General features: G+C 31.2%; 2 protein-coding genes across 11 annotated transcripts; both read right to left on the bottom strand.

Annotated features, from left to right (window-relative positions):
• Positions 1-265: 265 nt before the first annotated feature.
• Positions 266-5,356, bottom strand: LOC106769209 (pectin acetylesterase 8-like). 2 transcript variants are annotated; one of them, XM_022782636.1, is made up of 13 exons: positions 5,020-5,140; positions 4,222-4,343; positions 4,045-4,127; positions 2,831-2,960; positions 2,672-2,751; positions 2,482-2,568; positions 2,270-2,394; positions 2,108-2,168; positions 1,915-1,968; positions 1,760-1,837; positions 1,163-1,268; positions 768-913; positions 266-688 (listed from the first exon to the last, which is right to left on the bottom strand). In XM_022782636.1, exons 2-13 carry the CDS (start codon positions 4,340-4,342, stop codon positions 560-562), a joined length of 1,200 nt encoding a protein of 399 aa, XP_022638357.1. In that variant the 5' UTR covers position 4,343; positions 5,020-5,140; the 3' UTR covers positions 266-559.
• A 10,506-nt stretch (positions 5,357-15,862) lies between these two features.
• Positions 15,863-21,530, bottom strand: LOC106769267 (pentatricopeptide repeat-containing protein At4g19440, chloroplastic). 9 transcript variants are annotated; one of them, XM_022782896.1, is made up of 4 exons: positions 18,448-21,530; positions 17,093-17,213; positions 16,531-16,994; positions 15,863-16,439 (listed from the first exon to the last, which is right to left on the bottom strand). In XM_022782896.1, exon 1 carries the CDS (start codon positions 21,184-21,186, stop codon positions 18,658-18,660), a length of 2,529 nt encoding a protein of 842 aa, XP_022638617.1. In that variant the 5' UTR covers positions 21,187-21,530; the 3' UTR covers positions 15,863-16,439; positions 16,531-16,994; positions 17,093-17,213; positions 18,448-18,657. The 9 variants fall into 9 exon arrangements, with proteins under 9 accessions (XP_022638617.1, XP_022638616.1, XP_022638618.1 ...); XM_022782895.1 differs by having other exon boundaries at positions 15,863-16,430; XM_022782897.1 differs by having other exon boundaries at positions 15,863-16,664; positions 16,789-16,994.
• Between the last annotated feature and the right edge of the window lie 2,071 nt (positions 21,531-23,601).

Here is a 23,601-nt window from a genome sequence, read left to right as displayed (position 1 = left end):
GTTTCACAGATCTAATAGCCCAAATGAACTAGATGAACATTCACTGAGTTTGGGCCATTTCTTTCCCATACTATAAAATTTCTTCTTACACCCCATCATTTATTATTCCACACGCACTAATCTTATTCACGATAAAATCCAGAATGATGAAGTGCAAGAAAAATCTGATAGGATGCAGGAAAAAACTACCCTGATTTTCTGCTATAACAGACCGATATGGTGTAGCTCTTACAACAGGAATATATAAATATTAATTATAATAAACTTTTACTTATTAAAAATATTTATTTCCTGTAAAATTTAATAGTACAAACAGGATTTAGCTAAAATGTGCAATTTGAATAGGGTTCCACAACTAGCTATGCACAAGAGTTTAAGCAAGATGAAAAAGTCACACTCCATCATGATAGAATTTTGTGGTTGCATGGTGACATTTAGCATCCTTTTATGAGGGTGCATACGCTTACATTTCTAAATCATCAAACACATTTGAGAAGAATCACCAACAACTATTATATGATAGTTTGTAGTGATAATTCACATACTGCTTAATTGAAATCTATACGTCTGGACGCTCATTCTGATCAAAAATACGATTGTGGCAAGTGGGGTTGCAAGGGTAGGCACAATCTATCTGCTTAAATGGCTTTCGATCATAATACCAGTCTCCAACTGCCTTCGCAATTGTCTGCAAATTGTTCAGCAAATATGTCAGAAATTTTGATGCACACATATTTTAGAAAGGAAGTTTTGATGCAGTTTCTTACTGTGCTGCCTAACACAGGAGAGTCATTTCTCAACCATGTCTCTTGTGTTCCAGTTTGGCAGTGAGCATAGCAACCATCTATGAAATGCCCTTTTGATGGAGAGTTCCCCACAGCACCAAATGCCCTCAGGAAATCAGTCCTGAATACTGAAATCATGCATCAAATGAGATCATAAGCTGTTATAGAATGTGGGAATGTGGTAGAAGATGAATATGGCACACGTGATTATGGTCGTGCTTTGGTTTTGACAAATGATCCATGTCATGTATAGTTTATATAGCAGGACAAAGTTTAGACAGCTTTAGGATGCTCATTAGAAGCCTAGAAAAAAATCCTAGAGTTTTGGTGTCATTGAATTTCAGTGTGGCATGTTACTAAGATCCGAAGATGTTCACCTTGCATTGCACTGAGTTGATTTGATGAGCATTTTTTTATATCAAGCTTGCATTCACGCCAGGTGCCATGGGGATCAGCAGCACCTGGTGCCAAAATGTTTTTGATCTGAATCAAAGCAATATGTTAGGGACCAGAGATAATATTATATCATCACTTATTAATAGCAATATGGTGGTGGCAAGCATTAACTTTATGATGAGATGAGTTATTAAGCACCTCATTGGAAGGGAAATATGATTCAGAATTCAATCATCTGTCACTAAAATGTTCTCATTGGAAAACAAGATGTTCATAGTGGAATATAGTATTCTAAGATAAAAATCATGTGTAGAAAAACCTTGGCTCAGTTTGTGACAGCCGAATTTTCACTAGAGTTAATTAAGCAATCATATTTTTTTTTTCACTGGGAATGTTGAGCAAAATTAATCACATTGTTTTGTATAAATCCTCATATATGAATTTTGTGAGATAAATGACAGAACTAGCACCAATTGATCAATGAATATAAACATAGTGTCAGTTTTAAGTTGGAACAATCCATAACACCATTTCAGAATTAAAATGAATTTCTTTTTCTAGAAAGAGAATAATCTGACCTGCCATGAATCATAGGCTGCATTTACGAAGAAGATTGGCGTACTGATTTGTGATACCACATTTTGTGGGAAAAAGCACTACAAATTATTCAGAAGAAGTATTAGTAACAGCAAAGAAGTCTCAAAGGTAAAAGTATTGGAATTCACAAACTTACCAGCCCTGGTCTGAGTCTTGAAGTGCAGGATGCAGGCAAATTCTTAGCTGAGCCCTAAAATAAAGAAGATAAAGAATGTCAATCTCCATTGGAGAAAGCTTCAGAAAGTTTCTTGTAAACAGAGAGTGAAAAGATTAATAGCATATGCTTGTGAGATGGTACAGGGAGAAATAATGAGGGAAAGAACAAGTACATGTGTTTGAACAACTTGACTGTAGAACTCTTCAATGCGCTGTGCCCCAGAGACATCCTTTCTGTTGCACAAACAAAAACATATTGAATCATTACATAACTTAACAAACTCCAAAAGAATTCAGGTAAAAAAGATAAGCAGAAAGCAAACAAAGAAGCTTACACATTGATAAAATAACCAGCATCTGCAAGGCATTTCACTTTAGTTGTTCTAGGTAGTAGTGATTTGAATCGATCACAGTTTAAAATTGCGGCCAACCCTCCAGCAGAACATCCAGAGATAATTGCCTAAAGTTACAAGTTTCAACTAGTGAATTAAAAATTATTCAAGATGAAGAAGACCATTAAAAGTAGGTAACCATCAATGTCCCATACATTTTGAGCATTTTTCATTCCTTTTGCTAGTAAATCATCAACAACAGCAGCAAAAACCCTTGCTCCTCTGAAGTGCAAATTGGTTGCCTGATTTGCAAAATAATATTATAAAACCTCAGTAGAAAGAAAATTAATTAATATTTTTATACAAATTTACAGTACAATATTCCTTTGAACTTGCAAAACTTACTGGATCAACAGCTTCAACATCACCAGTAAATGATGACCCATCACAATACCTAACCTTGATTCTGTTCCAATCGTAGAAATCTGGAAACATATAACAATTTTAGGGATAGATTCATGAGAAAAACAGCCAAAACACTGTTTATTAATTTGTAGACATTACCTGGATTGAACTTTTTACTGTTACTAAAAAATCCAGAAAAGGAAAGTTGGGTATCCATTTTTTTAGATGAGCCTAATCGAGTGTCCCTACGAGAAAGGCAAGAAGTAACGTTGTTGCACCATCCTCCACCCTAAAAGAAATTGAATTAAAGATCATCAACAAAAATAGAGAACTTTCCACATTTCATATATAGCAACTATAGTAGGTTTTACCAAAAAGGACAACCTAGTTAACCAGTGTTGGTATATCTATACAACGTTAAAAGAGATATGCTAATAACATGCTTTTTAACTATACTCTTGCTTATTGGTTCATTCTCTAAAAAATTTATAAGGCAAAATGTATGTATATTGAGAGAGAGAGAGAGAGAGAGAGAGAGAGAGAGAGAGAGAGAGAGAGAGAGAGAGAGAGAGACTAAAACTGAACCGATAATTTATCAATCACGTATCAACACTATATTATATTGAGTTTAATTATCATGTAATGAAAAGAATTTACAAGGTCAACAATCAAATAATTTTGAAATGACTTTTAAGCTAGTTATTACAAAAATCAACATATTTAACAAAACACGGTCTTTGATGATTGGGTGAGTGTGTGAAAAGTAAGAAGTGCACACGAATTAAATTCTATGGTTATTATCTAAAGTCAATCTGTCTTTCACTACTCCTCAACCTAAATCCTTAATTCCCTATAATTTCAATAACCAAATTTGAGATTTAAGAATTGAAATATATGACTCTAAGTTTCAAGGTATATATTATTACATTTCTTGGAACATTTTAAACAAAAATAACTTTCATATTGGCTATTGGGTATGGTTTTCAAAATTCTAGTGATATAAATAATGAAAAGTGGGAGTAACAATGGAAGTTAATTGTTGACACAGAAAGGTACCCATCCCCTCAACATTGAATTAAAATCAAAGGAAAACATGGGAAATTTTTTAAGATAAACTAATACCAATAACAAAATATCATATTCTCCCATGCCCATTTATGTAGGAATAACTTGATAAACCTTGGCAAAAACAACTCATATAAAAAATTACAAATGCACCTTCTGATCCGGTTTTCAGTTTAACAAAACAATATTTATACACGTACTCAGAAAACATAAATGGAACATACTCAAAGTTTAAATTAAAATGAATTTATTTTCTGAGTTGGTAAAAGACTCATAATATTGAAGCCATCTTGCTGAAGGAAACATACCTCAAAGTGAACAATCCAGTTGTTAATCCCTGCTCCAGATCCCTTATGGAAGTGGTAAGCTGGTGGACTCCCATCCAAACAAACTGCACAAGATTTCAAACATCAATTTCAAACCTGCTATGAACAATCCTAAAAATAGAGGCCAAGGAGATGAAGATCATAGCAGAAATTTCTCACCAGCTCCTTTTGCCACTGCATTTTCAACAAAAGTGATTCCCACAGGAACTCCTTCTGCCTTTAGTAATAGTACCACACATATCAGCACACTTAACCATTGGCCCTTTCTACTGGTCTCCATTCTGCACCAATCAAACAAATAGAAAACAATAAACTTATGCATAAAAAAGAGAAATTGCACCTTGGAAGTATCAATGGGGTGTGTTAATTATTTAACATAAAGAAACAATATGTCGTACAAAAATAAAACAAGCGTCTTCATATTAAACTCTCACACAAAAACAAGGAAATTTTTCATCAATTTCCTATCCTCTCATCGCATCACTTGTGCATTCAAGTTACCAACACATGATCAACTCTTCTAATTTCCCGAAAATAACCAACCAATAAGTTTGATTTTACATACATCAAAATGAAAAAAGCCAGAGGAAATTCTTGAGTTGAGCACGAGAACTGGCCAAAAGGCACCTTTTGATCTTGTTTTGATAGAGTTTTCTGGCTTAAATTCTTGCACCGACAGAAATGCAGATTAAAAGACACGAAGAAGCATGCAGAGAACATAAAAAAAAAAAACATGCATAGTTAAGTCAGAAGAATCTGATCTACAAATAAATTACAATATATTATTATTAGCACCGTTGTTGCAAAAAGAAGATGAAACATTTTAAATCCATTGAACAATCCAAGAATCACCAAAGAACTTCATCTGCTTGGCGTCAGAAAGCTTAATCAATTCAACATAGCAGCCTAGAAAAACGAAATATCAGATATTACCCACTCCAATACCCCCATTAGTACCTAAGGCGGAAAATCCACAAACTAGCATTTCCCTATTTGAATATCAGACCAGAAACAGATAATGGACCACATCCCAACACTTCCTGGATCAGCAACTCTCCACCATGGATAAAGTTAACAACTTTTCCAGCATTCGAAATGCCCATAATAGAAACTTCCCACCCCACAAACTACTGATGAGAAAGGTGGAAAAAAAAATAGTATGAAAAAGAAAGAAGGAAAAAAACAGTGAGCAATACCTTAAATGGTAAGTGAAAGGTAGTCAAGGAAAATGGTGGCCTGTAAAATGCTTCAGCTAACGACAAGTCTTCACAGAGGAAGATAGGTGTGGTGTTGATGAACTTGGAACTTGCAAGAACACACTTATATAAACATTTTTTTTTCTTTTTATTTTCCTAGGAAAAACATTTTGAATGGTCTTTTTAACGCGTAGCACCTATGAAATGAATCTTTATTGCTGAGAGGGAAATAATAGACTGAAAATAGATAAAGACACAGAGAAAGGGAGTGAAGTGATAATGAGTTAAAGAATCATCTTTTTATTTAACAAATTTAACTTAAAAGAGAGCTCTTTTTCGAACGTAAATTACTAAATTATGATTATCTTTTTCAACTTTCAGTTGTTTAATATTTTAGTTTGAGTCTGTTTATTTTTTTATTAATGTTATTTTATTTAACTTTTGAAAATTTTACAATTAATCAACATTGATATTTGATTGTTAAGTCTACATTGATATAACCCTATATTAATTATGTTTATGTTTTAAAATAAATGTATGAATTTGATTTATCCTCCTAAGAAAAAGAAAGAAAAGAGAAAGAAAGTGAAGATAAGAAGAATTAAATGCATAATTATTATTTAGGTATGACAGAACGTCAATATTTATGACCATTGTTCTGATTAAGAAAACGGTGAATCTATGGTTTGAAGAACGTTGGTTGGAGCTACACCTGGAACGCTCACATGTCGGTGATTATTTTTTATTTCCGACCCACCAAAATACAATTCTCATACTGTTTGCGTTTTGACATGCATGCATGTTTGACGCTGATGTCTGTCGGTTAATTACTTTTTTATTATTTATTTTGTTCAATTAGTCTAACTTTTTTATGTTAAAATTAATATATTAATTTATAAATTATCATTATATATCATAAATTTTCCATATTTATTGATCAAAAAATTTTCTGTTGAATAAATTATGATTTTATTTTGAATTCAATAAAGAAATAAGAGGTTACAAGAGAAAGGCATGCATGCAGAGTCTCTCACTTCAAAGCTGTCATCCAATAAATAAAGGAAATCAAATTTGGTTCCTTATGGTCCTGTTCGGAAACAGACCCACATGCTACCAAAAGTCTCTCTTCCACTTTCTATGAAGAAAAAGAAGAAAAAACATCTGAATTTGTGTTTGAGAAATAATATCATTACATACTTTTATATTAATTTGATAAACGATGTAAAAGTAAAATAACAATAAAAATATAAATTTTTATATTTTTCATGAATAAAAATAAAAAGTAAAAAAATATAATATGAAATGAATGTGCAAAAGTTAAAGAATATTTTTCTTCATTATGCTTTACAATATTTAACTACATATGTAACTGTATTCAGAATCTGCATGAGTTTCCTTTGTAGTTCTTACTTAGATTAAAGAGAAGGTTGAGTAGTTGAAAAAATAATTAAAGGAAAAAAAAAGTAGAAATTAAAATTATTTGGATTAAAAGAAAAATAATAGAAATGATAACTTAATCGATATGGTATAATAAATTTGTTTAAATATTAATATATTTAAAATGTAATTTGTAACAGAATTTTTTAAAATAATTTAAAATGTAAATTCATTTTTAAAAAATTTAATTAAAATAAATTTTAATAGTTTTCATTTTGTTTATTTACTGTATTATAAAAAAACGTAAATATTAAAATAAAAGTAATTATGTAATATATATAATTATTACCTTTTACAAGGTAGAATACTCCGCGTATCTTCGTATTCTTGTATAAATGTCTAAATCGGCAAATTCTCGTCGGTTTGTGATTTTTTACGTTTTAAATAGTAGATTTCTACATCTTATACTTAGAAAGAAACAGGGTTTTTTTAAATCGGAATAAAGGTGGAAAGAAAAAGAAGAAGATGCGGAATACAATAGAAAGAAAGAAAGATATTGGAGATGACAAAAATTTCAATTTATGAGTAAAATTTGTGAAATATATCAAATTGTATTTTTAATAAATATTAGTATACAGATATAAGTACTAAGTTATGTATTTCTTTATTATAAAATCTCAATTTTTTATAGCATTCAATTATTATAGAATTTGTTACATTTTAATAATGTAAATCAGTTAATTAAAAAATATATATAAGATGTTATTATAAGTAATGAAAAAAAAATTATAATAGCAGAAAATATATTAAAACTCAGACAACTATGAGATATTACAATAAATCAAAAGTATAATATGATATTTACATTAAAGAATAAAACCTGAAACTAAACATGCTACTCTACCTTTCACCTTCATCTCTTTCTAACACCTGTTCACCAAAGATATTTCTTTAAGCTTACATCATTAATGTGATCATTGCAAAAGATAATAAACAAAATAAAAAATAAATAAACATAGAAGCAAGGGTAAACTAAATTTCAAAAGAAACCCGCTATTAAATCAATTAACCAGTCATCACTCATAGTTGGCTATACTAAACATATTCATATGATAGATATAACCTATTTCTAGACTCGATCATTTGGGTATAGTATTTGATATCGGATTGTGGTAGGTTGTGCAATTATGGTAATCTGATCTGTTCTGCATAGCTATTACCAAATTGGTTTTATATTATAGGAAGGTTAATCCTTTAACGCCTTAGGTCACCAAACCTTAAGACTAAGACTTCTTGCTACTCTCACAACATAATGCACTTGCCTCTACTTGAATATGAGTGGTTATTAGAGTGTCAAAATAACCTCTCATTGGATCCCTACATCAATAGTTACATTGTTAAAACTGTCACCCTAGAATACCCCAAAGAGTTATATGGAATTATGCCGTAAATATATTTATATATATCTCAATTAATCACCTTATAACAATCATCATTATCATCACATACTTTAAGTATTTCAATTATAAAATCATTTATAATGTTACGAAAATAACAACCACACAATAACACAATTTTCTTCATAGCAACTCGGTATACACATTAGGTAAGGAAAACAGCTTGGAAACCCTCATCGACAGCTCGAGAAGGGTCTAAAACCCTCCAAAATGACCTAAAAACGTCCAAAACTAATGTCCAGAGTCTGAAATTCAATATCCCAAACAACTTAGTTATTGTTAAGCAACCCAGATTCACCAAACGATTACTACTAGACACCTACCACTAGATGCTTAACACCAGAAGCTTACCACTAGATGCTTACCACCAGACGCTCTCTACCAGACACTTACCACTAGACGCTCACCACCAGACGCTCTCCACCAAAGGCTCTCCACTAGACATTCGCAACCATACGCTCACCACTAGATGGTTACCACCATACTCTCACCACCAGACGCTCGTTACCAAATGCTCATCACCAGACGCTCTCCACCAAACACTTTCTACCATACACTCACCATTAAACGTTTACCATAGACGCTCATTACCAGACAATCATTACCAAACACTCACCACTAGACGCTCGCCACCAAGTGCTTACCACCAAACGCTCACCACCAAACGCTCTCCATCATACGCTTACCACCCACCAAATTTTAGCAAAATAAAGGCCAACTAAGTCCTAAATGGTCTAAAGGCAGTTCCTGAAATTGTAGAATTTCCCCAAAACCATGATTTTAGAACTTGACCTGTCAAAACCCCCCATTTTATCCAAAAAATCATCCTTCTTCTAATTTATTCCAAATCAAAGTTTTGTAACAATTAATCAACTCAATTTTACCAAACCTACATTCTCAACTTCATCAATAAACACTTTCACATCAATAAATCAACTACACACCAACATTCATAAGTTTCAATTCAACACACCACTTTTTCAAGCAACTGAACATACTGAATTTCACAATTCAATTAAATTTCATAAATCAATCATCACCTCATCTTACAATAATCAAATATAACATGTCTGCCAAATTCAATTCAAATAAACTAGTTTCCCCTACCTGATAGAAAACCAAACTGCTCTAGAAAACCTAACGCTACAAACACACAAGAATTCCTATATGCTCCTACAAACCACAAAAACATGATCAGGGTCCACAGTTAAAACATTGATTAGCATAGATCCAAACTAAAAACTCAGAGAACGCATGTAAACTAAGCAGGGCCTACATGTAACAGGTACAAGAAAGGACCTAGGAAAAGGGTTGAAAACTTAACTTACTCAAATAAAGAAACTAATCGGTCTATATTGAAGAGCTCGCCACAAGAATCAATCTTATGGTCTCGGTTCTTCAATCAGACGAGTAAGAAGGAAGAATCCTTACAGAGAAGTTAGATAACTCTAGAAAATTTATTTGTAGAGAGATGATATGTTTTAAAATAATGAAACACGTTTAAATGAAATTATTTATATTAAAATCATTTAATATTAGAATAACTAAGTATCCTAACATCAATAGCTACACTGTTAAAACTGTCATCTTAAGTCATCAAAATAATTACCTATTGATCAATAGTCCTTATCGCAAGTGTTAATCGTTCTTCTAATGTTCCTATGTCCTATGTGTAGATACTTTATTTGTGGAATGAAAGGTGTTTTAGACTATCAAAGTTGTTAAAGGCTATTTTCATAGGTGAGAGAAGTTAATTATATTTATTCGAAGTTAAAGTACTTGATTATTTATATGAATTTGTGTTGAACTATGATTTAATATGATATGGAATTTTAATTTAATCTCTTTAAAATGTCTATTATTCACATGTACTTTGCTATGTTCAAAACATAAGCTTTATGGTTTGCCTTAACCTCTTAAAATTTTAAACTAATGTTTTTACTTCTCACTTTTTAAATTTTCATTTTAATTTTATACCAACTATAATTCTAAATTAAAAATATTTAATAAAAAATGTGAATTTTAATAAAATATTAGTATTATAATTATATAAAAATTAAATTTGATCTTAGTTTAGAGAGAAATAAAAATATTCCATTTAAAAAAAATTGAAATTAAATTAAACAAAAAAAAGGAATATAAAAAGCAAATTGAATAAAAAAGATTGATTACATTCTTGGTTTGATACGTAAACATTTTTAAAAGTTAAAAAAAAAATCAAGACACATGATAAACACTATTTCCTATCTATTAATAATTTAAATGACTTTACAAAAAATACCAAATTGAACAAAATTCATAAAAATTAAAACTAAATTAAACCAAAAAAAATATTAAAACTAACTTAAATAAACTAAAAAAAACCAAATTAATATTTAACACAAAGTTTTAACAATATTTATTTTCTCCCATTTTCTCGCACTTCTTATAATGATTTTATTATCTTTTTCTATTTTCTCCTTTCTTTTATTCATCTCTCCACTTCTAGTTATAAGAACTTTACATTAGATTTAATGTAGTTTAAACTATATCTTTTTATGGGTATATTTTTTCTTTGACTTATAGTCAAAATTAAAAATATTTTCCATCAAAACTTTAACTTATTTTAGACTCCCAATTTATAAATTTGTGAATTTAATTATTTTTATTTAAATTTTGTTAAATTTATTAAATGTTTTAAATATATTTATAATAGCATAAATTATACTGTTTGATATATTTTTATTTTAATATTAACTAATAAAACATTTAATAAATTTAATAAAATTTGATTAAGAAAATTAAATTTGAACAGTTCTAAAAATAAAAGATTAAATTAATCTAAAGTTTCATGATTAATTTTAATTTTGGTTAAAAGTTAAAGAACTAAATATATATTTAATTTTTAAAAAATTGTTGTCATTACCCTAGTTATGGATTTTTCATTCTAGATTCTTTTTAATGACTTGCAGAGGTTAAGGTCTGTCTGTGGCTTACCTGCGCAACGTTATTTGCCCCTCTTTCTTTTCTTTTTCGTTAACTAGCTACTATTAATCATTATTAGCATAATAATAATATTTTTAAATGATTTTTTGGTAATTTTTTTATTCATCTATATATAATTTATATAAGATTATATATATATATATATATATATATATATATATATATAGTATTATTTTAAGATAATAATAAATTTATATGATCTATAAACAATAAAATTTTAAATAAAAGAAAACATTGTATTGTGGATGTTATATATAATATAATATTATTTTAAGACGATAATAAAATATTTGTATAATTTATAAACAATAACAATAATATTGTTGATGAAAAATTATCTTATATATTCTCTCATTTACAGAAATTTCGTTTTTGACATTTTTATTGATTAAATAAATAAGGGTAATTTTTTGTCGTTTTTTCTTTTAATATTTATATAGTATCTCTTATGACTTCATTCCAAATAACTTTCGGTGGTGATATTTGTTTCTCTCTTGATATTTTGACAATATTTTTTGACAACTTTTTTTATAATGGGATATGTGTCATCATTTTATTAGTTTATTTGAATTTATGTTTAAAAAATATTTAAAACGGATCAATCACAAACTGTCATTGTCAAAAAATTGTTAAAAAGTGTTGTTAAAAGAAGTTTTTTGTAAGGTTATCCTTTACTTATACTGTATCAAGTCTTATTATATGAGATGATAATAAATATATGTTTTTAATTGAGACACATGAAAAAGTTATTATGAAGATTGAAAAGAAAATATGGTAAAAAAGTTTTGTAAGCAACATGATTCATACTTCTCTAATGAATACCTAATGTTGATGGGTAAGAAGTGAATAAACTTTGTTAGCCTGTCCATGATAATCCATGTTGAATAAAATTTTTGAATCATTTATGGTAAGCCAAATACAAAATCCATTGTTGTACTATCTCATTTCCAATCAGGTATATTTAAAGATTATAGCATCTTTGCTGGTTTTGGGTGTTCTATCTTAGCTTTTTGATAAACTACACATGTTACTACATATTTTGCTACTTTCTTCTCCATATTGGGTCACTAAAACATTTTTTAAGATTTTGATATATTTTTGTTGTGCCTGGATATATGCTTAATTTGTTCTTATGGGCTTCATCTAAACTCATCTTCTTAATTTTCTCGTTATTACATATCATATCTTATCCTTAAATCTCAAAATTCTTTTTATATTTATGTCAAAATTTTCTCCATTCTTTTGTCCTATTGGCTTCATTCTTTTGAATGAATTCATCACTTACATGTGTCTCATGGATTTGTTTCTATAAGTTGTTAGTAGTTTAAATGGAGTTTAATTTCATTTTATCATAGCTCAGTGTGATTGATAAATTTGTGTATCTAAATATTTCTTATAAACTTATTTCCCAGATAGATAATCAGTAAAGGGATATGTAAAGATTTTCTACTTAAAGAATTTGCTACTATATTTGCCTTTCTTTGATGGTAATGTAATTCAAAATCATAATCTTTAAAAATTTTCATTCATCTTTTTTTGTCTCACATTTAACTCATTTTTTATCAAACAAGTATTTAAGATTCTTATGACCACCCAAAACCTCAAATTTACCACCATAAATATGATATCTTCATATTTTAAGCTCGAAAACAATGGTAGTTAATTTTAGATTATGGGTTGGATAAATTTTCTCATGTGCTCTTAATTGTCTAGAAACATATTCCAATGCTCTTCTATATTTATAAGAACACATCCTAATCCCATTTTGAAAGCGTCACAAAATATCCTAATTCAAAGGTGTTCTTTATACTCCTCAAGAGTCTTAAAATAAATAAGAATGTCATCTATTAAAAAAACTACAAAATGGTCCAAAAATGGACCAAAAATCCTATTCATATAATCCGTGAATGTTGCTAGAGCATTAGTCATACCAAAAAGCATCACTTGATATTCATAATGACCATACCTAGTTCTAAATGCAGTTTTATGTATATCTTTTTCTTTTATACTCTTATATAGCAATATCTTAACCTTAAATATATTTTAGTAAACACATAGGATCCTCTCAATTAGTTCATCAAGTAATCTATTATAGGAAGAGAATATTTATTTTGTATGGTAAATTTATTTAATTGACAATAATTCACACACTACTTAAAATGTCCATCTTTCTTCTTAACTGATAAAACTAGAGCTTTTCAAGGTGACACACTAAGCCAAATGAACTTTTTCCAAGTAACTTTACCAATCGTCCCTTCAATTTTGTTAGTTCAAAGAGTGGCATTTTATATGGTGCTATAGAAATTGGTCCAGTTTGAGACATCAAATCTATTGAAAATTCAATCTCTCTATTAGGTGGCAAATCAAGGATGTCTTTGGGGAAACTTTGAACAAATTTTATCTTTTCCAAATCAACTTCTTTTTTTAGTTTTATAGAAGATAATAACAAATATCATTGAATTCTATTTTCTAAAGGCTCACCTACTGAATTTTTAAATGAATTAACAAAATCCTCATAGTGGAAAATATTACTCATTTTTTTGCATAATTTAAAAGGACTTGATTAGAAGATAATCAGTTCATTCATAAAATCACATTTAGTTGAGACAAGTAGATAGACTAAATTCACAAAAAAAAAAAAATCTATCTTTAATGAACAGAGGGAAATCTAAACAAACTTTATTGACAATTATAGACTTACTCGTGAGAGTCGAAACAACCAAACTAGTGTCTAAAAAGGAGATTGTTCAGATAAGGTGTTGAACACAATCATTAGAAATAAATGAATAAGTAGCATCTAAGTCATATAGTACATTTAAAGTTTTACCTTTAATAAAACACATACCTTGAATTAGATCATGGTTTTAAACAACTTCACCTCTAGTCATGGTGTAAACTCTTCTTGTTGTGGTAAGTCTTGTCTTGGATGCAACAAGATTGCAATGTGGGTTCTCTTGTCCACACTTAGACAATACATGACCAAGTTTTCCACACTTTAAACAAGCAGGTCCCTTAAGGTGAAAATCTTCAGTGTGATGGTCTTGTTCGCACTTAAAGCATCTGATTAAATTATTCAAAAGTCTACTAGAATTTTCTAAAAAAATTGACTAGGTTGAGATCTCTATTTGGAGAAATTATAAGGTTTTCCTTTATTGTGTCTCTTTTTCTTTGTTTATGGTCCAAAATATCTTGGTGTGTTGTTATGATTATTTTCAAAATCTTCCAAAAGTCTATACTTATGAATAAGCGTAGGAAAATCAGAAATTTCCAGTATTCCTACTGCTTTTCTCAATTTAGGCTTAAGTCTATTTTCAAACTTTATGCACTCATCCTCTCTTTTGGGTCATAAAACAAGAGTAGAGTATTTTTCTAATTCTTCAAACTTATAAGCATATTCTCCTCTTGTCATACTTCCTTTTTTCAACTCCATAATCTCTATTTCTTTTGCTCTCCTCACATCATTTGAAAAGTATTTTTCTAAAAGCTTTGTTATAAATACTTCTTAAGTAATGATTATTCTTCCTCTTCAAGTAATATTCTAAGTAGTATTCAACTTCTCCTATCAATGTAAACACATTGTAATTTACCTTCTAATTGTGAACACAATTCATAACTCGAAATATTTTCTCCATTTCTTTAGGCTACAATTAATCTTTTTTTAGGTCATACCCTCCGAACAATTGTTAAGGCTTCTTTCTCCTAAATTCAACTAAATCTTGTGAGTTAGTAGTTCCTCCAAGTCATTAATTTCTTAATATGGCGGTACTCATGTCTTTGATAACTTCCATTGTTTTAGTTAATTCATTGTTTCTCATATTGCTTGTCATATGAAATTATATAAGTTAATACTTGTAAAAAAAATAATTATGATGAACACATTTCAAAGGTCTCACATGAAATATTACTTTGATACCTCCTTAATGTGACATCCTTGTTACCAAAATTTTTAATAATTTTTTTTAACCTACTAATTCAATTTTAAGAAAAATACTATATACCAATTTACATAACAATAGTCATTAATTAAGTTTAATCTAGTTAAAATCGTCAAATCCAAAAATAACTTCAATATTACTAAGAAATCATGCTTGCACTTAAGACATTCTCATATCAAAATTATTATCACGATGTACAACTTAACCCTTCTAATATTTAATTTAAAATATAGATATGTAAATTATAAAATAAATTAACCTATGAAAAATTAGCCAAGTTTGGGTGTTGCATCACCTTACCACACTTCTTCATCCATCCCATAAAAATAAGCTACCGAATTTTTTTCCTAAAAGGGAGGGGTGATTGCTGTAAAAAAAAAAAATTGGAAAATAAATTCCGGAAATGTTAGGATGCAGAAAGAAAAACGATGGGGTGTAGGAAGCAATTCCCAACAAGTTTCATTGGAAAGAGGAGTTAAAACTACGGAAGTTAGATTTTAGAATCACCCAAGAAGTTTTGGAATCAAGAAGCTGTTATTCTTGAAAGTTATTACATTGTTTTTTAAAAAATTTAGATGAAACAACACAACTTCATTGAACTTTTTATATTAATTGCAAAAGGTTTTAAAAAAATTGAAGATTTGAAAACTAAAAAAATATAAACGAAGCATATCTTTATTTTATCTAAGTGATTTCTTTTCACGTTTTAATAATCCAAATGATACGAGTTTTACTGGAAACAAGACTTAAAATCTTCAAATTAGGTTTTGGAATAATTCAGAAAGCTTTTGAAATAGAAAAGATAGAAGATTTCCAAGTTTAGAACAAGGGTGTAAATAATGGTCATGTTTAGAACTGAGTTTTAAATACAAACAATTAATATTAGCTTCATCCACTTGAATATTAATATTTCATAATAAAATATCTTTTAGATTATTTTCCTCCCCTATTAAGTAAATTCAACACCACATTTCCACAGGATAAGAATTTTAAAAAAATTAAAAAATATAATATTTTATTAATGTGTAAGTAGTTTTATGATTAAAGTAATATGAATAAAAATCGATATTTTAATTACTTAAGGATAAAAACGTTAAAAAAACAATATTCAAGATTACCCTCGGTTTTTCTTTCATATTTCTATTGGTTCTTTTTGTCTTCTTCCAGCCTTATTCAGAAAGGGCCTCAGATGGGGAACCATCTGATAACGAATATATGAAGAAATGGAACCAAAAGGCCATTTGCCAAGTTAATTTGAGAAATTTAATACTTAAAAACTCTATCTACCAGAGCCTTAGTCGTCACCTCCAAATTGTAAGTTTGCTAGCCACCAATCATCAAAATGACATGTTCCATAAATGCAGGGGCATCTTGAAGCTTCCAAATCCACCCAGTTATCTTGCTACCAACAACAGTACCTGAAGAAACTAATATGAATTCATAAGTACATCAGATCAAATACATAGAAATTGCACAAATAGAACGAAAAATTCGGAAGGAGGAAAAGAAAACCCTCACATTCAAGCTAGAAAGTGTCTCCACTTTTCCTGTATAAACTTCAAATATAGTTTATGCATTATTCCAGTAGTCTTTTTCTAAATCATGTTCCCCCTGACCTAAGTATGGCAATATCATTCGGTGGATATGAATTCCTGTTCGTTGAATGTCTCATTATTTTCTTTTTGTAATTTATGGGGTAGTTGGTGATGGTGGTTGGGAAAACAAACTAAATAAAATCATGGTTAAAATTAAAAGAGCAAATAAAACTGTAGTTACCATTTCCCAGTTTGAACATTTTTCTCTAGCTGTAACGTTATATCAGACATGTCATGCTCGTCATTGCCATGCTGAGGGTCAAGTAAATATACCATGTTTACTATTGAAGATTCCCTGGCTGCTTTCCTTCAAGTCTTTTATTTGTCTCCAATACCCCTGAGGTTTGCCATCCGGGCAATACCTTGAGATATATGACAGGTTCAGAGCTGATAATGATATACACAAAAACAACCAAATGCTCATAACTCAGATCGGACATACATACATACATATGAATTAAACTATCCAATTAAAGGGCACTCACCAGACCAACAAACGGAAAAGATGGATAAGATATCGATTTGACCATTTGGCTATATCACTCCTCTTGTTCCCATCATATTAGGGCGAGTCTGCCACTGGCACGAGTGGATTGCACATATCACCTGAAACATGGATAAGCAGAAGCTAAATCCCTGCGGTATGACATTTGCTCAATCACCATCAAATAAAAGTCACATATTAAAAATGCCTTAGTATGTAAAATTAAGTAAATGTTATGCAATATCACTATGTAGTATTGTGTTAAACATTTTTTTGGATGAAAGAAATGTTATTAAAGAATAAGGGGAGAAAGCACACCCGAAAAAGGATATCTTATCCTCCAATACTGAAAAATCACAATACCTGTAGTCTAGAGAGCCAGAAGATAGCAAAAATGCAATAAAGCTCATAAATTATAACCCCCTTGGAAACGGCTATGAACAGAATACTGCGGAATCCATAAACACAATGTATCCTATAGCTGATTGAGTAGCAGAGGTCTACACTTTTAAATGTTTACATTCTGCCTTTGTATCTCATAATCATGAGAATCTGCTCCGGAGTAAGACACGCCAATCGCAAGCCATAAATTCCGAACAAATTGTTCGAACATAAGTAATCAATTTACATTGTAAGACATAATTTTCAACCTTTTCTGAACTAGTTTTTGAAATTGGAAGAAAAATGTGAAAATAAACATACCATAAAACAGGAGTCCAAAGTTGAAATCATTCCATCAGGTATCACAGAGAACCAAGCATAATCGTGTAAATAAGAAAAATTGTTATGGCAAAATAGTAATATTACTGTTATAATTATCAATACACCAATCGATCTTTAACACTAAAAAATATACAAGATGGACAATGTAGAAATGGTTCTAACATCTAGAGAACATGATGGTGGACATAATTAAAACCATTAATATGAAGAGAAGACAATGTGGAACCAAGAATGCTTGTATTTAACAGAAAAGCACACATTAATTGCTCTAATCAACCAACAGTGAAATCAAGCCTATCAAAGGGAACCTAAAGAAGTATTTATAACCCCAGGATGGTCAAAATCCTCAAACCCTAATCTAACACTATTTCCCTAAAATCAATAATTTGACAAAAGTAAGATATTATCCAAAATGTATCTCAGAATGAATCATATATTCATTCGGAATCAATAACTCCAAATGGAAATACTTGCCTATGGAGCACATGCTTAAAACATCCATCTTCCTATAATACTATTATTAAATAATTGATAAAAAAAAATCAAATTAAATCAAATTAAATCAAATGAAAAAAGGAAAAATAAAATTAAAAAATACAATTTAAAGAAAAAAAATTATCTTAAATGACTAACCTCTAAACTGCATGACTCCTTTTTTAACTACGAAGCCAAGTTCTTGCATGCTGCTTTAGTTGTTACTAGTCCTTCACGCATCTAGATATCAAGCATATGAAACTTCATCTTACAAATAGCTAGCGTTTTAGAATCAAACTAAACAATGACAGGCTTATCCATATACGCCCTAGCATCAACTAAGCATCAAAAGTTTGAGAAGTTTCCTCATCATTTTTTATTGATAACTACTGTATGTGGATGCAACCTGTGAACCAATGTGTCATAAGTAATTTCTTCTTCCACATGTAGTCCCGTGTTAGACATATGATCACTCTGTAAAGTAACTTCTAGCTCCCTTTCCTTGCAATATCCCTTTTGCAGTGCATTGTAAGTGATGGTATCTGGAGCTATTCCATTTCTTATCATCTGATTTAAAAGTCTTGTCGCCTCTTTCACATTTCCTAATTTACAATATCCATCAATCATAATAGTGTAAGTAATTTTATTAGGTTGTATACCGTTTGAAGACATATCCATTAATATACTCCCCACTTTGTCCATCTGACCTATCTTACAGTAACCACCAATTAGAGCAGTATAACAAAATATATTTGGAAGCAAGCCTTCATTTCTCATTTCTTCAAAAGTTTCCTTGGCTTCATCCACACAGCCAATACAGCACATTCCATGTATTAGAGAAGAATATGTGGCACAGGTAGGAGGCATGCCCCCACTTTTCATAGCATCACACAGTTCGAAAGCTTCCTTCAGCTTCCCAACTCTACAGTAGGCTGCAATAAGTATGTTATATACGACAGAACTTAGCTCTACTTTCTCATAAACTAATTTCTTAAACAATTTCACAGCATCTTCAATCCGATCAGCCTTACAATATCCTTCTAATAAAAGTGCATGTGTATATACATTGGGAACTAGGCCATATTCTTTGGCTTCATGCAAAAGCCTATGAACATCATCTATCTTACCCATATCAGCCAACCCTTTCATTAGGAAATTGTAGGTATATGTATCTGGTTGGAATTCTTGCTGAACCATCTTTTCCTTGAGTTGGAAAGCTACATCAATTTTACCCCATTTACAACAACCAAAAATAAGTGAGTTGTATGAGATCCTATCCAAGACCAAACCTTTTTCAATCATTCGTTTGAGTATTTCGAAAACTTTCTCCATGCCCTCTCGTTCACAAAGTCCATGGAGAAGCGCATTTGAGGTCACCGTATTGGCAGCAAGACCTTTATTTGCCAGCATAAACCAAAGCTCAATCGCCTCCAAATGTTTTTCACATTTACAAAGTCCGCAGACCAAGAGGGTTAGCAAGCTATCACTAGCCTTGATGTTCCTCAACAACAATTCTCTAACAATTTTTAATGCCGAATCCAACCTAGATTTTTCCAATAATTGATGAATCACATACGAACACGCATCCATGTTAACAGACAAACCACTAGACAATAGGTACCCCAATACCTGCTCAGCCTGCTCCATTTGATTGCTCCGGCAAAAACCCTGTAAAAGAGTATTAAAAGTAACAGAATTAGGCTTCAAGCCCTTCAATACCATCTCATCCCTAATCCTCAATGCCTCAATCATATTCCCCTTCCTGCAGTACCCATCAATCAGTGAGTTAAACACAAACTCATTGGGAGTGAAACCCATGCTATACATTTCCACCAACATTTCACTCGCCTCCTCAAACTTCTCAAACTTCATCAAACCATTGATGAGCGCACCATAGGTCACCACACTCGGATTCACCTTGCTCCGAACCATCCTATCCTTAAACCGAAACGCCTCATCTAACCTCCCACTTTTGGACAACCCATCAATCACATTGTTGTAAGTAACCACATTCGGAGAAACACCAAGCTCCTCCATCTTGCAGAACAAATCCACAGCGTCCCCAACCCTCCCTCCCTTGCAAAACGCGTTAATTGCCGTGGTGAACGTGAAAACATCAGGCACAACGCCCTGACAAGTGACATCAAAAACCTCATAACTCTTGTGAAGTTCATTGGCCTTCACCAATGAGCTCAACAAAAAATTGCAAGTTTTCAAACACGGGAAAATGTTCTTCTTGGAGAACATGATAAAAATATCAAAAGCGCAACGGAAGCCGAAACTCTTGTACTGAGAGCAGAGAATGTGGAGCAACAAATCCAATTCGCCGTGTCCTTTATCCAAAACCTGATTCAGCTCCAGCATCGAGGAAGCTATTTCGCGGAGCCTGTTCTCGTGGTCGTGAAACGACGTCGGAACGTGGCCGTCGATCAAACGAGTGAGCAAAAACCTGGCGCGCGGCAAAAAACCGGAAGCGAGAAGCGGGCGAAGGAGGAGGCAATAGGAGCGAACGGTGAAGTGGAACTTAAAATGGTTAGCGGCAAAACGGAAGAAGTCGAGTGTCGTTTTGGGGTTAACGGTGTGGTGGATGGGGAAGAATAAGCGATCGAATTCGTGGGGGGACAAATTGGGCAAAATGGATTTACATTTGGAAGAATCTAGAACCCTGTTGGTTAGAATAGAAGGTAGAAGGGTGAGAGAGGCGTGGTTAGAGGTTTGCGGAGGAGTGGGCTGAGGAGGCGGAGGAGTGGGGTGAGGTGGCGGCGGGGGGGTTGGTGGAGGAGGAAGGTGGCGGGGTTGGTGGCGGAGGGCGGTGGAGGTAACCCAGGTGAGGGGGCGCGTGAATATTGGGGGAGATTTAGGAGAGGAGAACCTTGTGAAGTCCATTGCTAAGTGCATGGATTTGAGGGAAGGAAATGGAAATGGTTTTTAGCGCATTTGAGGTGTGGAAGCCATTGGTTTGGTGGGTGAGAAAGTGGCACGATTGAAAGAGAGAGAAGGGTTACGTTGATAGGTTGGTTCCCTGAGGTTTGGAATTGTTATTGAACTGTTCCGTGGTCAAGGAAGAAGACGCAGCAAATTCGGCTGGCCTCAGAAGCGAGGCAATTACACCGTGAGTGTGAGACGAAGGGGGGGTTCAAAAACGGGCCGTCTGATTCACGATAAACCTGAACCCGGCCCAATATTCGGGTTGTCTATTTCTTTAACTCGTTTTAAAACAAAGGGTGAAGATAAATTTTACCCTATTCTAATCTCCTAAATCCCTTATGAGAAAGGAATTAAATTTGGCGAGCAAAATTGTATGTAGATTTGTGAATTCAGTCCAACTATGACAGGGAAGATAGTAATTTACTTTAGAGAAAGTCTTATTGTTCAAATACTTAAGAGATTATGTAAGGACAGATAGGTTTGAACTTATCTTAAGAAAATTTTATCATACAATATTAATCAGGATTTTTATAATAGGAAAATAAATAAATGAAAATATATTTGTTATATAAATAGAATTTTTTTTAATAAATTAAATAAAAATAAATAAATATGTAATCTAGAACAAATTTGCTAAACAATATCGCAAATTCTAATACTAATGAGTAGAGTCAAATAATCATTAAATAAAACATAAAGTTTTAGGAATGTGAATCTAAATTTTAATATAAACTGAAAAGATAATCGATTATAAAAGTAAATTTATATAACTAAGAAAAGAAAAATACACATTAAGTATTTTAGTAAAAGGATCATCTCTCTTAACTATAAGAAATTCATATGAGTCACACAAAAAAGTTCACAGCTTTCAAAACATATGTGAGAAAAAATAAATCACATCAAAATAATCACAAAATTTTAATGAGTCAAGGTATTCATACTTTATTTTTAAAGGTAAAATTTCTTCTTTAAAAATAGAATAAAAAACATTTATTTAAGAAATATTTATACAAATAAAAAAATGTATTAATTGCTCTAATATAGACCCATCTTAAGGCTAAGTCAAGTTGGATTCATATTCAACCAAGTTTGTTAGACTTAAGATAAGTTAGATTCGCCAAGCCCAAGTCTAGTAGAGTCAAGTCTAGGTCAATATGAGTAGGGTTGGGTTAGGGCTAAGTCAAGTTGGATCGAGTAAGGCCTGTGTCAAGCTAGTTGAGTTGGACTTAGCTCAAACTAAGTTGGTTTCAATCCAAGTTAGACCAAATCTAAGTGAAGCCAAATTAAAGCCTACATGCTAAGTTGAAATGGACCCATGTTAAGCCGAGTTGAGTCAAGTCCAGGTCTAAATAAAGCCAAACCAAGTATTTCTAAGACAAGTTCAGACCTAAGCCAAGTCGAGTCGGACTAGACCAAGGTCATACAAGTTGGACCATACCTAATTAAAAGACCTAAACAAGTTAGGTCACTACAAATGTTATAATCTTTCCTTATTGTAAACAAGTGTATTGAGTCAATTATAGTACCAAACAAGTGTTGTACAAGGATTTATGTAAGCATTTCATTAACTTAAATCTATTATGACTAACTATGAAACAATATTGAAAGTGTTGTTGTAGTTGATTTTTAATAAAAAAAAAAAGAAAAAAACATTAGGTTAGGATAGGTATTGGAATCTTTCCTTGCCTTTAACAAGTGTATTGAGCTAATTGTACTACCAAACAAGTGTCATACTCACAATTATTTATGTAAACATTTCAATAACTTAAATTTGTTATGACTTGTTAGGAAACAATATTAAAGGTTTTGTTGTAATTGATTTTATAAAAACAACAATACAATATTGAAAATAACCAATATATAAATGCATATTGAGATTGGGTTTAACTTATGTTTTTCAGTTGTACTTTTATTAATTCAATATATAACAATGCAATCATCCAATGTCATCGAAAATTCTAAGTTAGATCTAGTGAATTCCTTGAGTTATAACCTAAGGATCTCAAGCACGATGTTGATTCCTCAATCACTAATGAATGAGTCCCTCCTTTTAAGTGTAGGACTTTTAACTAAACTAAAGCAATTTAATTTATTTCTAGTATTTAAACGCATTAGATCACTTGGTTGGACTTTAGATTCAATATTAGTTTTTCAAATCAATCCAAATCAATTGTATAGGATGAGTAATCAATTCATCCAAACATCAAAACATATATCAAATCATTAACACATGAATAACATAAATGTTATATATAAATCAATAACAGTACAAAACATTAGAGTATATTACATCGAACCTCAGTACAAGAGAGTTTAACTACTCATGTTGATGATTCCTCTTACTAGTATATAGAGTGGTTGTCCCTCTCTCATACTATCTTAAGA

Source organism: Vigna radiata, chromosome 7 (genome assembly GCF_000741045.1).
Source record: "Vigna radiata var. radiata cultivar VC1973A chromosome 7, Vradiata_ver6, whole genome shotgun sequence".
Lineage (NCBI taxonomy): Eukaryota > Viridiplantae > Streptophyta > Magnoliopsida > Fabales > Fabaceae > Vigna > Vigna radiata.
This window is presented reverse-complemented; position numbering and strand designations above follow the sequence as displayed.